At 46.6% G+C, this 12,486-nt stretch overlaps 1 protein-coding gene across 1 annotated transcript; it reads left to right on the top strand.

The window, feature by feature from the left end:
* Positions 1–2,273: 2,273 nt before the first annotated feature.
* On the top strand, positions 2,274–8,376 carry LOC136550366 (protein LONGIFOLIA 1-like). The gene is made up of 5 exons (XM_066541913.1): positions 2,274–2,947; positions 4,643–4,710; positions 4,850–6,556; positions 6,681–6,795; positions 7,408–8,376. Exons 1-5 carry the CDS (start codon positions 2,761–2,763, stop codon positions 8,205–8,207), a joined length of 2,877 nt encoding a protein of 958 aa, XP_066398010.1. The 5' UTR covers positions 2,274–2,760; the 3' UTR covers positions 8,208–8,376.
* Positions 8,377–12,486: the final 4,110 nt, after the last annotated feature.

Below are 12,486 nucleotides of genomic sequence, written 5' to 3'. Positions count from 1 at the left end.
CGACTTGTTTACTGCCAGCCATGCACTCATGCACTCGCCATGTTCCAGGGATTGCTAATGCTAACCAAGATGTGAGACGACAGCCGGTGCATGCACGAGGACGGGTTAGCCACCGGAAATAAACCTAGGAACAGGTGCCTCAGCAGGAGATATAGTATTTGTTTGCAATTGCCAACAGGCAACACCAAAGGCCGGCTAACCAGAAGATATGGCAGAGGCAGACATTACTGAGTGCTTCTGCTTGTTAGTTAACCGACCATCCCTACAGCATTAATTAAGCACACAACCTTCACAATGCTATATAAACCTAACCTAGTGTAGTACGTACTGTACTGCTGAGGCCGTATCGTATCATGGATTATTTACTGCTGGCTGATTTAGTGTGAGAAAAAAATACTGTTCCTAGCTGGAAATTTACGATCGTTTACGAGCAAGCGAACAGGCTATCAAGAAACCTTTTTGTTAGGTGGCTTGAGATTATTATTAGTAGCAGTAGTAGTAGGTGTGTGTTGATGCCACACGGTGTGCTTGTGTGCGAGGGACCCAGCGAGCTTTTTCCTTAAAGCGCACTAAAGTCCAATGGCCGTGCATGTTACACGTAGCTGTGCGTCATAATTGTCCTGTCCAAACTAACAACACAACGCTGTCTCGCAAAACCATCATCTTGCCAGATCCGTTCTCGATTGGCAACATTCCAACATCTCCGTTGCCCGTCCGTTGGCGGCCGTAGCAGGCAGCGCTACTCTCCTCCGTTTGTACTGCTCCGTCTGGAAATGGATGTAATTTTAGAATAGAATACCAATATTTATATAACATAAAATCAGCATGCCATGAAAATATATCTCATCACAAATTTAATAACACTATTAAATAGTTTTTTTTTAACTTCAAATGGTTTGGAAGTCCTTATTATTAGTCCCCGAGACGGCGGGCAGGTCAAGAGCAGGAGAGGAGGAGGCAGGCATTGGATATATTTCACCTGGATCGCTGGTGGCTGTACATGCCAGCAGCAGTAAAAGCTGTCACAGGTTGAGACACCGGACGCCTGCGGTAACAGATGTCATGTGTCGAGAGTGCACGGCGACACCGTGCAGGCAAGCAGGCAAGCAGCACTTCGTCGTGCACGACGCAGGCGTGACTCCATGGCGCGCGTATCCGGATGCGAGCATGCATGCAGTCACTCCGTCCCCGCCCGCTCCCGGCCGTGACGAATTTTACCAGGCCCACAACGCTGCAAACTGGAATCTGTATCTCAGTCGTACGTATACCAGTATACCACCCGTCAGATCAGATCGATCAGCGTCACATGTACAAGCAGGCTCACACGCCCGGGCGGGGGGCCTGCTGGTACGGTACGATGTGGTAAACGGCATGCAACAGCCACTGCCACTGGCTCGCGCTGTCTGTCTCCCATGCAGGCATTCGATCGGAGGCCGCGTCGCGTACGCACAACCAAACAGTGTATGACGAGACAGGCGAGTGCAATGATGAGCAGCTACCCGTGCTATGTGTACGTAGGATTGGTAGTTTGGTACCGGTACGTATGCGTCGTACATATCCATACATGTGCGATCCAGGAGGCCGGAAGAGCAGAACAATAGGAGTACATGACAACCTATCGTATTCTCAGGATCTCAGGTACAAGCTAGGTATGATGCGTAGATCTAGACGGATTGTAATACGTATACACGCGTACTACTGTTGCTTATACGCGTGTGGACCCGGGGGCCGGAAAGGCCCCGGCGTGGACGACTGTAGCACTGTCCCTCTCATCATCCTGGCGGCGATGCCGACGAGCGGCCGGGCCGCGACCTACGCCGCTCGCTCATCGCCTCATCGGTCATCGCTGCCACTCCGTCCCAGCAGGACTGGACGTGCTGGATGGATGGCATGGCATGGCATTGCATTGCATTGGCATGCGCCTCTCGGTCGTAGTACGCGGCACAGCGACACGGGGACCCGTGGACAGACAGACACGGTACATGGGCGCGCGAAGGCGAATTGAAGGGGGCGGCCCGGCTGGCCGGCTGGCCGTGGCCTCTCTGCTCTCCTCGACTCCTCCCCGCCATGCGATCAAAAACTCCTGTGCGCGCTCGCGCGGTCTGACAGGCATCACATGCCCGCGCACACCCACAGGCTCGCAATGATCAGCCCCTCACATGGGGGGAGGGCCGACGGCCGAGGCCGAGGGGGGCCTTGTGATGCAGCGGGAGCAGCAAGCAGGACCAGGGACACGGCTTGACCCACCCCCATGCCGGTGCTCCCCCCTCGGGCCTCGGCAGTCGGCCCCTCCCTTGTTATTTCAACCCCATCGGCCGGCCATCACGCCACGCACACCCAAACCCACGCACCCACAGGCATCCCGTCCGTCCCGTCCAGCCAGCCCGCCAGCCGGCCTTCCTCTTAAATCCACAGGCATCCTTCCCCATCCCCACGACGAGAGCCTGCATGGCCATGGCGCCGCAATGATAACATTCCTCTGAACTCGCCCCCATCCCAAAACCAACACACAAGAGAACTCTGCTCTTCTTCTACTACATCCGTAGTACCTGTGTCCGCGTGCAGAACTGCTTCTCCTTCTCCTCGCAGCCTTTGCCTCAGAACCTTCTCTGCCTCCAGAGGACTGCGGTCGGTGGCGCCGCCGCCCGCCGGCCTGGTCACATCGGTCGTCGCACCTGAATGCGAGCCGGCGATCGCCCTGCAGCGCGCACGTCGTTCCGCGCCGCCTGATCGGGCTGACAGCAACGAGAGCTTGTGAAGATGCCCGCGAGGATGCGCGGCGCTGCCGCCGCCGGCTTGGCTGACGACACGCGGGACCTCCAGCGCCAAATGGGGTGCATGGCCGGCATATTCCAGATCTTCGACCGCCAGCGGCTCATCACTGGGGCCGGTCGCCGCGCCGCCCGGCAGGCGCAAAAGAGGCTGCCTCCGCCTTCCACTCCACCAGGTAATGGCTCCGCTCCTCGCCGTGCTTGCGCTGCTCCCTGCATCTCTCTGCTGCGTTATCTTCGCATTCACTTCTTTACTGATCTGGTTTTGGTTTACAATCAAAAGTTGGACAACAAAAATATCATCGATTTGGCAAGCAAAGTTGGATAAAAAAAATTGTCATCGATTTGGCAAACCAAATTTAAGAGGTTGGCAAGCTTCGCTAGCAAATCAAATGACAACCAAAATCATAGCTTGCCAAATCTTTGGCTTATTTTGGAAGCCATACAAGCAGCCCCTAATCACGCCCTTCTCCAAGTCGGGTTACTAGGTAGCGCAGCTACTCATCCTGGTATGGTTGACTAGAGATGAGAAAGCTAGGTGTCATTTCTTTTTACTTATACATATAAAAATTTGCTTCGAAATGTGAAAAGAAGCCCTTTCATACTGTTATTCAAAGTTTGGTAAGATTGACAGTTGGAAGGTTCAGCAAAGAACAACCTATCAAATTAAGGAATAAACAACACTTGGTTGGTAAAACTGCTTCTGGGCTGGTTTGGGCTGTTCGCTGGTTGGTTTTCCTGTTCGCTGGTTGGTTTCTGGGCTGGCTGGTGCTGGTTTATTGTGAGAGAAAAACACTGTTGGCTGGCTGATTTGGGCTGGCTAAAACCAACAAGCGAACAACCAAAAGAAAATTGCCATGAGCGGAGGCACGTCCTGTAAAGTGGAACTTGCAAAAGAAATTGCCATGTTGGTACCAGAATACTAGTTTTATTTCCACTTAGGCCTTTGTTTAGATTGCAAGTTTTTTCACTCTCTCTCCATCACATCAAATCTTTGGACACATGCATGGAGTATTAAATGTAGATAAAAAAATAACTAATTACACAGTTTGATTGTAAATTACGAGACGAATCTTTTAAGCCTAGTTAGGCCATGATTGGACAATAATTGTCAAATACAAACGAAAATGCTACAACGCCGAATACTGATTTCTAACCCGAATCTAAACAAGGCCTTACCTTTTTTACTGACAAGAGAGTAGGAGGTTTGTTGTGCAAGGTAGCAGTACACCTGTAAGGAAAAAAACATCTGTACAGTGCTATAGCAGTGGTTGACTACAGTAATTATGATCGTAAAAGCATTTACTTAAGAATGCACTAAATGACAGCACATGATACTACTACCTTTTAGCACTAGATGAGCACGGCATCGGCGTAATGACATCCAATGATGAGGATTCCGGGTACCTAGAACCGGAAATAGAATGAGGAAAACTATTTTCGCTGACTGAGCAGGACAGCTGAACAGTATATTAAAAATTCATTTATGTAATCGAACTGAAGAGGACGTCTCAACATTTTGTATTTTTTTAGAATAAACCCTTCTAGCAATGCCATATTAACTGAAGAGGACAGCTTAACATTTACTACTTTTTAAAAACAAATCCTTCTAGTAATGACAGATTAACTGAAGAGGACAGCTTAACATTTAGTTTTTTTTTAATAAAAAAAAGTCCTTCTACCAATGACAGATTAACTGAAGAGGACAGCACAACAATTTGATTGTAATAGTTACATCATTTATTAATGAATTTCCCCAGATAATTCATCACCTTATGCCCTTATCCATTTGCATTACCATCATTGCATAACAAATTGCTCAGTTTTCTCTGTTTAGATATTTTATTCTAATGCCTCCTTATGTTTTCCAGGCAATACTCATCCAAAGAGCAGCAGCAATGTTCCAGTTCAAAGTTCAAGTACCTCAAAGATCGTTCTGGTAATATTCCTACTAGATTGGACTCAACTTCTTTTTTTCTTTTTGGCCAGGAAACCATTTTACTCATGCATCAGAATTTTAGAAGTATGTTATGAATGCATAAAGAAGTTGGCACTAACCTCTCGTTCCGCTTATGCAGGAGAAAACATTCAGCAAATGTATGACTGAGAACAGCAGCCTTTCAATCGAATCATCAAGAGCTTCTTCTTCCTCCTCTTCGTGCTCATCCTTCTCCTCCCTTGATGGCAACAAATCAGTCCAACAGGAGCTTCCTTACATCAATGAGGAGCTCTTTGTGCAGAGGTCACTGAAGAGCTCGCCAAGTTTGAAGGAATCTGACATGAACACCAAGTCTGGGCATCCTAATGTCGGTTTCAGAGACATAGTGGACTCCATCAACCGGGACCCTGGAGGCCTGACTGTAAAAACCTCGGTGCAGGAGGCAAGGAGAAACGGGCAGTACAAGGACTCACCGAGGCCACTGCTGCTGTCCAAATCAATGGATGGAACCTGTATCATTGGGATCGATAGGACCACAAAGGTTCCTGCAAATGTCACTGAATCTAGAAGGTGTTTGCAGGAGCAGTCACGCTTCTCATGTGATGACCGAAGACTCCTGCGGCCAATTGAAACCCAGGAAAGCAAGAGGCCTTCCTCGAGGCTAAAAGAGCTTCCTAGGTTGTCCTTGGACAGTAGGAAGGAGTCTCTGAGTCCAGGCTCACGTCAGAAGAACCTCAGTTACAAGAGAACTGATGATATTCTTCTGGATACTTTGAGGCCTCAAGATTCCCCCAGCCATAGGAGAGCTAACAGTGTCATTGCCAAGCTGATGGGGTTGGAAGAAGCAACAAATGCTACAGGGGTGCTAACTGCTGATAACAGTGAACCCACAAGATCACCGAGACCAGCTCAAGCCACTCAACATGAGCATCCATCACGCTCCTCCAGAAGCAGTTGCCAGGATTCCTGCAGCATGCAGCTGAAGAACGAGTCCTCAGTACTGAAAACCAAGCCTTCCCCACGAATTGTCACAGAAGCAGCTCCTTGGAGGCAGCAGGACAGAAGTGCCACCAATATCAAGGCACAACAATGTCGAGAAGCTGAAGGGAGGTCAAGAACTGCATCTGTCTATGCTGATATAGAGAGAAGGGTCGGGGGCTTTGACTTCTTAGAGTGTAATAACAAGGACTTCAGGGCTCTCAGGATATTGGGTGCATTGAACGCGAAAGATGCTAAGAGCAAGAATGACAGCAGTGGCGGATCAGTGGCTACTCACAGGACAGGATATGATCTAACCACTAACTCTGGAAGCTTCCAAGCTCCTATTGTGGTCATGAAGCCTGCAAGAACCACTGAGAAGCATGGGGTTTCACTTGCTTCTGTTGCTACCATGGCAGGCCTCAGAGGCCTCAGAAAGTTGCCGGCTAGATATTCATCTTTCACTGGCACAAATGAGACCGGCACAAATGAGAAGATGCATCTTCGGATGTCAAGAGCTCAATTGAAGTCTGAAAAAACTGTCAGCAGTGCCAGCTCGCCAAGGTCTACAAGCTCATCAAGCCCCAGAAATGTGCTAAAGAAGGCAGAGCCTGAAAGGAGGTCTCGTCCACCTGTTTCACCAAAATCTCCAAGCAAGAAGTCCAATGAAGCTGTGTCCCCAAAAGGAAGAATAAGATCAAAGCCTTCTCAGGTGAAATGCCACCGTGATGAGGTCTTGCAGAGTAAAGGGAACAGAATAAGCTTAGCAAAGCAGGTTGATGTCAGCGTTATGGATTGTCCAAAGCCTCCAGGTGGCAACTCAACCTTCGTTCCACCAAGCAATGCTGCTGCAACAGCAAGTCACAAGGTACAGATAAAACGGAAAGAAAGTTCATACCAATAATCCATCTAATTCTACAATTTTCATGCATCCTGTTTTCATCATTTACCACTACTTTACTAATGAGCGATTCCTCTCTATCCCCTTTCAGGCTCCTTCAATTTTGGGCTCAGACCAAAACATTCATTCATTGGACAACATTCCAAGCCCTGTCTCTGTCCTTGATACATCCTTCTATCATAAAAGGATCTCAGATTCATTCAAAGGTGAGAAGTTATTTTCTTAGTTACCAGTATTAATTTACGTTAGATATCCGCCTGTTTCATGCAAGAACATTAGCATGATATAGATCCTTTGGTTTGGTCTTATTCAATTCAGAAACCCATAGTGTTTCTAAAAGGACAAGCACAGCTAGCTGTCAGCATCTTATAAGCCGTACTTTTTCTGCCAACGAACAATATTTTTCTCTCACAACAAATCAGTCAACAGTACTTTCAGCCAAGCGAACAGGGCAGATAACGCTAGTGACAGATAATCTGCAATAAAAGCTACCAGGTAGCTCGTGGTCCTACAATTAGGAGGAACAGTGCATGGCTGCATCCCCACATGCAGCACTGCTTATGCAGGAGCATGATATGTGTCTTTTGGTGTGCATACATGCTTATAGATGTGCCCACCAATGTCCCCTATACAAATACATCTAGTGTGTATGATCCGTTTGGATCTGTAGGTGGACAGTGTTTTCGTCTCTTCTGTCTGATACATGTTTTCTTCAGTTGAATTGTCTGGCAGCCAACTCTGTATTTTCGTTTGGTACATTAAATTGTTCTGCACTGTACTAGGAATTGTTTTCTGAATATACCCTTTTACCTGTTCAGATGGTGAGACACATTCTTCAGAGGAATGCTGGAACCCAAACAGCCTGCCTGACACGCCACAGTCAAAAGCGAGCAGTGAAGTCAACCAGATTAAACCAGAAAACTTGGAAGTTCTGATCCAGAAGCTTGATCAACTGCAATCAATGGACGAAGAAGCTGCAAGCATCAAAGAAGTCATGGCATCAGTCACTACAAATAAAGATCACCAGTATATCTATGAGATACTGTTGGCATCTGGTCTTTTGCACAAAGAACATAGTATTGCAGCATTACCTGGTCAACTCCAACCATCAAATTATCCAATCAATCCGGAGCTCTTCCTCATTCTTGAGCAAACAAAACCAGACTTAGTTTCCACCTTCCAAACTGTCAACAGAGCTAAGAAAAGATGTAAACCTTACACAGGGAAGCTTCACCGAAGACTTGTGTTTGACCTGGTAAACGAAACAATAGCTCAGAAGATGAGCATCTGCAGATCTGGAAGCCAGCCAGTAAAGTTTCTTCAATCAAGGAAGTTAAGTGGGTGGCAACTATTCAAGGATTTGTGCACTGAGGTTGACAGGCTAATAAAATGCTCCGAGGAGGAGGAGAATGAAAACATGATATTAGACGAGGATACAGTCAGTGGAACGAAAGACTGGATGAGCTTCGACACTGTGCTACATGGCATGGTTTGGGAAATTGAACGATCCATCTTCAAGGGCCTTATCGATGAGATCATCGGCGGTGAGACTACAGAGAAGATGCAATTTGTACAAAGGAAGCTGCAGAGGCAGCTTTCTTTCAGTAGTATAAACTGAATATGCGCTGTAGTAGTCATTTCCATTAAGAAGCTTATAGCAAGTAGCAACTAGCAAATGTGACATTTTCTATTTTTCTGAAGACTAAACTGTAGGAGTATAAATGATCCTCAACACTAGTCTTGCTGCCAGAAGAAGCAAGAAATATAAATATAATATTCTTAGTAAACTTCTGTCTAATGGTGTGATGTTGTTTTGATTGAATCATGCCGCACAATTACACAAGCCGTTGTTTCTTTCATGAAGCAGGGACCATTTGGCTTTTATAGTTTAGGAACATCTCATACTATTATAGATAACAAGATGTCTTCTGCGATTCTGCCACTCTGGCTTGAGTGCTAATGACACCAAACTGGGGTTCTAATAAAACCGTAGTCCAAACTGTCTTACTATATAGCCAAAAGAATGCAACAGTTCCAACCTTGCATTCACACATGATCAACAAAACGAGCCACTACCCTCCCCAAAGTAAACGGAATCAATAAGTGGTGTGAAGACATCTAACACTGCAGTGCCAGATCATGTAGGACACGGGATATGACACCGGATGCAAATTGGGAGCAGAGAGATGAATTGAACAGACAAGGACAGGACGGGACAGGCATTTGCTGAAAGTGACAGAGCAAGGCGTACCTCCAACTCCAATCCCAGACCGGCATGCATGCATGCCATTTTACAAACTGTGCCCGCGCAGTGAATAGCCCAAGATTGCAATGATCCACCTCCCGGAGTTATCTGACAACGACTTTCACAGAACTCCGGCATTCGATGCCCCTTCAGAGTTCAGACTTTCAGCACGGCTAAGGTTTCAATGGCACTGTTAACTTTACCAGTCAGAGATTCATCGGCTCGGACATGTGTACTGCCACGGCCCCCCGTGCGGTTAGCTCGCGTCATCGCCAAGGACGAACAGTCCTGAGCTTGGGAGGAAGCCTTTCGGCACCGCACATGGAATGCCGGCGCCGCCATGTCAGCGGAAGCAATAGGTTTAGCATCGTCCCCATCAGCGAGTCATCTGAAACAGGACCTGGCACCCATGGTGGGCGACGCCGCCAGCTAACACGCGCGGCCCAGATGCGAGACGCTGCTCTCCCAGCCAGGCAATGGCGCATAGGAGCAAGCGCCCTCCGGCGCCACGCCCAGTGCGCGCGCAAGCCTCACAAGCGTTTCGTCGAGCACGCGGTCGGCGCGCCACTGCCAGCTGGCTAGGAACGGTGAGCTGACGATCGCGATCTCGGAGAACGCATAGCCGCCTCCACCCTCCTCGTCAAATTCATCATCTGACGCCACCACTGCAAGAGGAGGAACGACCGACGGCGGCCCCGCAGCGGCATTGGAGCAGTTGTTAGTGGTGGTGGTAGTGTTAGGCCAATGGGAGTGGAAATTGGAATGGCGAGGTCACCGGCGACCGTCCGTCCGGATTTTTTTTATTTTTTTTATTTTTTAGCTCTTTTTTTTAAATCACAAATATGTTTTAAAATCTGAATCCTAAGCTCGGCGTCATCATTACTAGCGCCGAGCTTACACGTCTCGCTGGCGCCGAGCTTTTACACTCGAAGCAGACGTGGAGGTGACCTGGCAGGAAGCTCGGCGCCAGTCACCCTGGCGCCGTAGATCCTGACGCCGAGCTCAGCGCCGTAGATCCTGGCGCTGAGCTTGTGTTTTAACTCTGGCCCCAACCTTCCTGGTCGAGCCTTCTTCCTCTTCTTTCTCCTCTCTCTCTCTCGGGTTTTTTTCTCTCCCCACTTCGTCCCTACCTCACGAATCGGCATATTGAATCTTGAAAACTTTGATTTAATTCGTAGATCTTCGAGAGCAAGGTATCATCGCTTCTCTCCTAGTTTTTTTCGCATCGATTCGGTATATATTAGTCGAATTTTTCAACCTAAGAATCGTTATTACTTAGGGTTTCATTATATCCCTCAATATTTGTATTATACAACCGTAGGATGATGCCAATGCATGAAAAAACTAGCAAACCAAGGTAACCGCAGTGCATATAGCTATGTTATGGGTTCGTTGTTGTGCATCAAATGGAAAACCCTAAGTTTAGAGTTTAATGTTAATTGCTTTTGGTTCTTAAAACAAAATTGGTTGTATTGTAGTTATGGTTCTCATTGATATTTATTTGTGATGTTTTGATTTTTGTTTGTTAAATTATATCTGTTTTGTTAGATGCAACAAATGTATCGGGAGGAGTTTTGGCGAAAACGGGACCATTCTCGAGAATTATACCCCTGACGCGTCTATCAAAGATGCCTCCATCTCTTCTGACCTCCCTGTCCTTAACTGTGACTGTGATTTTCCGGCCCACGTTTTTCAATCAAAACATCCGGCCACAGCGGCGCGGTGCTTCTACACACAGAGCCGTTTAAATATAAGAAATTGTTTCCACTATCTTTTTTCATTATTCGTGTAAGTATGATACTAATATTTTGTTGGAATCTCGTTGTGTAGGACCATGAGAGATGCTTTTTTCTTTCAGTGAATCGACGGTGCAGACAAGTTTGATCCTAGGTATCTCCTTTTCGACGATTGGTTTGGAGGGAGACATCCACGTAAGCACTTCAAGCGGTGGGTTTCACCCCCCTAACCATCCGCCAATGACGGCTAAGGAGAAGCACCTAGTCATAGTTAGACGACTTGAGGAACCTCCTCTATACAATTGCGGAGATCGAGCTGTGATAAACCCTCAGAATACGTTGGAGTTTGTGTATCCAAACCAGCATGAAGTAAGTGCAAAGTATATGTGTTGAAATATTGAGCTATATGTGTTCATGTACTAATATCACCTTATTTAGGTGTTTTCAATGACAAAGTGTCATTTTAAAAAATGATTGTATGGTCCGAAAAACAAATGACCGAAAGAACCACGAAAGGTTAAGAAAAAAAGAAAGAAAGGATAATTTACAAATCACCTGTCATTTGCGAACGTGGTGTTAAATCTAACTATGGCCTAGTCCCTTCGGAGCTTGGAATAGACTATTATTGCGGGCACATGGTTGACTATGATGAGGTTAGTTATTTTTATGGTAAATATAAAATCATATTTTTTTGCTAAGACATATATGATATAATTTTTGTTTGAACAGAGCACTAGGAAATACATGTGGAAATGTTATGATGGTCAAGCTAAGTTTTTGGATGAACTGAAGAGGAGGTAAGTAATTGCATGGAAGAGGGGATATAGACCTGACTACGTCAACCTATTCGTTAAACATCACAAAAAAAAGATGTGTGAGTTTGCTAAACAGCGCGGTATTTATAATCCGATCGATTTTGGGCTTGACAAATGAGGATTGGAGAAATGGATGACGTTAGAGGAAGAGAGGGCAAGAAAGGAGGCAATAGAGGAGACAAGAGTATAGATGCAGGTCTTAAACGAGCATGTTGTTGCATTGTGTACCAGTGAGTGCTTGAAAGTTTTTTTTCGTTACCTGATTTTAAATATAATATAATCACGTTGCTAACTGATTGTATTTTATACATGAAGGGATCGGATGCAACAAGAAAAATACCGTAGAGGTGGCTTGTGTAAGTTTGAGGAAAAGAAGTTAGATGAGCACAGATTGCGAGATAATCGTACCATTCAATCATCGATTGTGTTGTCTCTAGCAGAGACGGACTTATAGGTGGAGAAGGCTGATGATGACACTGGCAGACTAAGCAAGCTCATCGCTCTAGCAGAGGCAGGCTTACAGGTGGAGAAGGCTGATGACGACACTGGCAGACTGAGCAAGCTCATCGCTCTAGCAGAGGCGGGCTTGCAGGCGGAGGAGGCTAAGAACGACACTGGCAGACTGAGCGATCTCATGGCTCTAGCAAAGGTGGACTTACAGATGGAGGAGGATGACTACGCGTTCTTCACTCAGGCCGCTGTCAATGTTTCATCACCGATAGCCTGCCACGGAGGTACCCGGGGCAGTTTGTTTGGGCTTCAGCGTATGCAGAATTCGACGGTAAACTCAAGAGATAGTCGATTTATCCTAGTTCGGACCCTCAACCGTGATCGAGTAATAGCCCTACGTCCAGTCGGTGTTAACCTTTGCGTTGGATTGATTATAAAGTGTTGTGTTATTTGAGTCTCTTCTGTTATCTGTCATCTAAGAAGCCCTGCCCTCCTTTATATAGTCAGGAGACTAGAGTCCTAGTCGATTTATAATGTAGAGTCCTAGTAGAATTACAGAGTAGTATTACTACTAGAATTACATGGGAGGAATCCTAATCAAACTAGATCTCCTCTCTTCCTTACAGGTGTATCCCGTAGGGTCCCGCAGTC

This window comes from Miscanthus floridulus, chromosome 4, assembly GCF_019320115.1.
Source record: "Miscanthus floridulus cultivar M001 chromosome 4, ASM1932011v1, whole genome shotgun sequence".
Lineage (NCBI taxonomy): Eukaryota > Viridiplantae > Streptophyta > Magnoliopsida > Poales > Poaceae > Miscanthus > Miscanthus floridulus.
The sequence above is the reverse complement of the archived record's forward strand: the minus strand, read 5'-3'. Positions and strand labels throughout refer to the sequence as shown.

Coding starts and splice junctions, on each gene's coding strand:
- LOC136550366 (XM_066541913.1), top strand. CDS start 2,761: ATGCCCGCGAGGATGCGCGGCGCTGCCGCCGCCGGCTTGGCTGACGAC. Junction 2,948..4,642: donor TCCGCCTTCCACTCCACCAG/GTAATGGCTCCG, acceptor TATGTTTTCCAG/GCAATACTCATCCAAAGAGC. Junction 6,557..6,680: donor CTGCAACAGCAAGTCACAAG/GTACAGATAAAA, acceptor ATCCCCTTTCAG/GCTCCTTCAATTTTGGGCTC.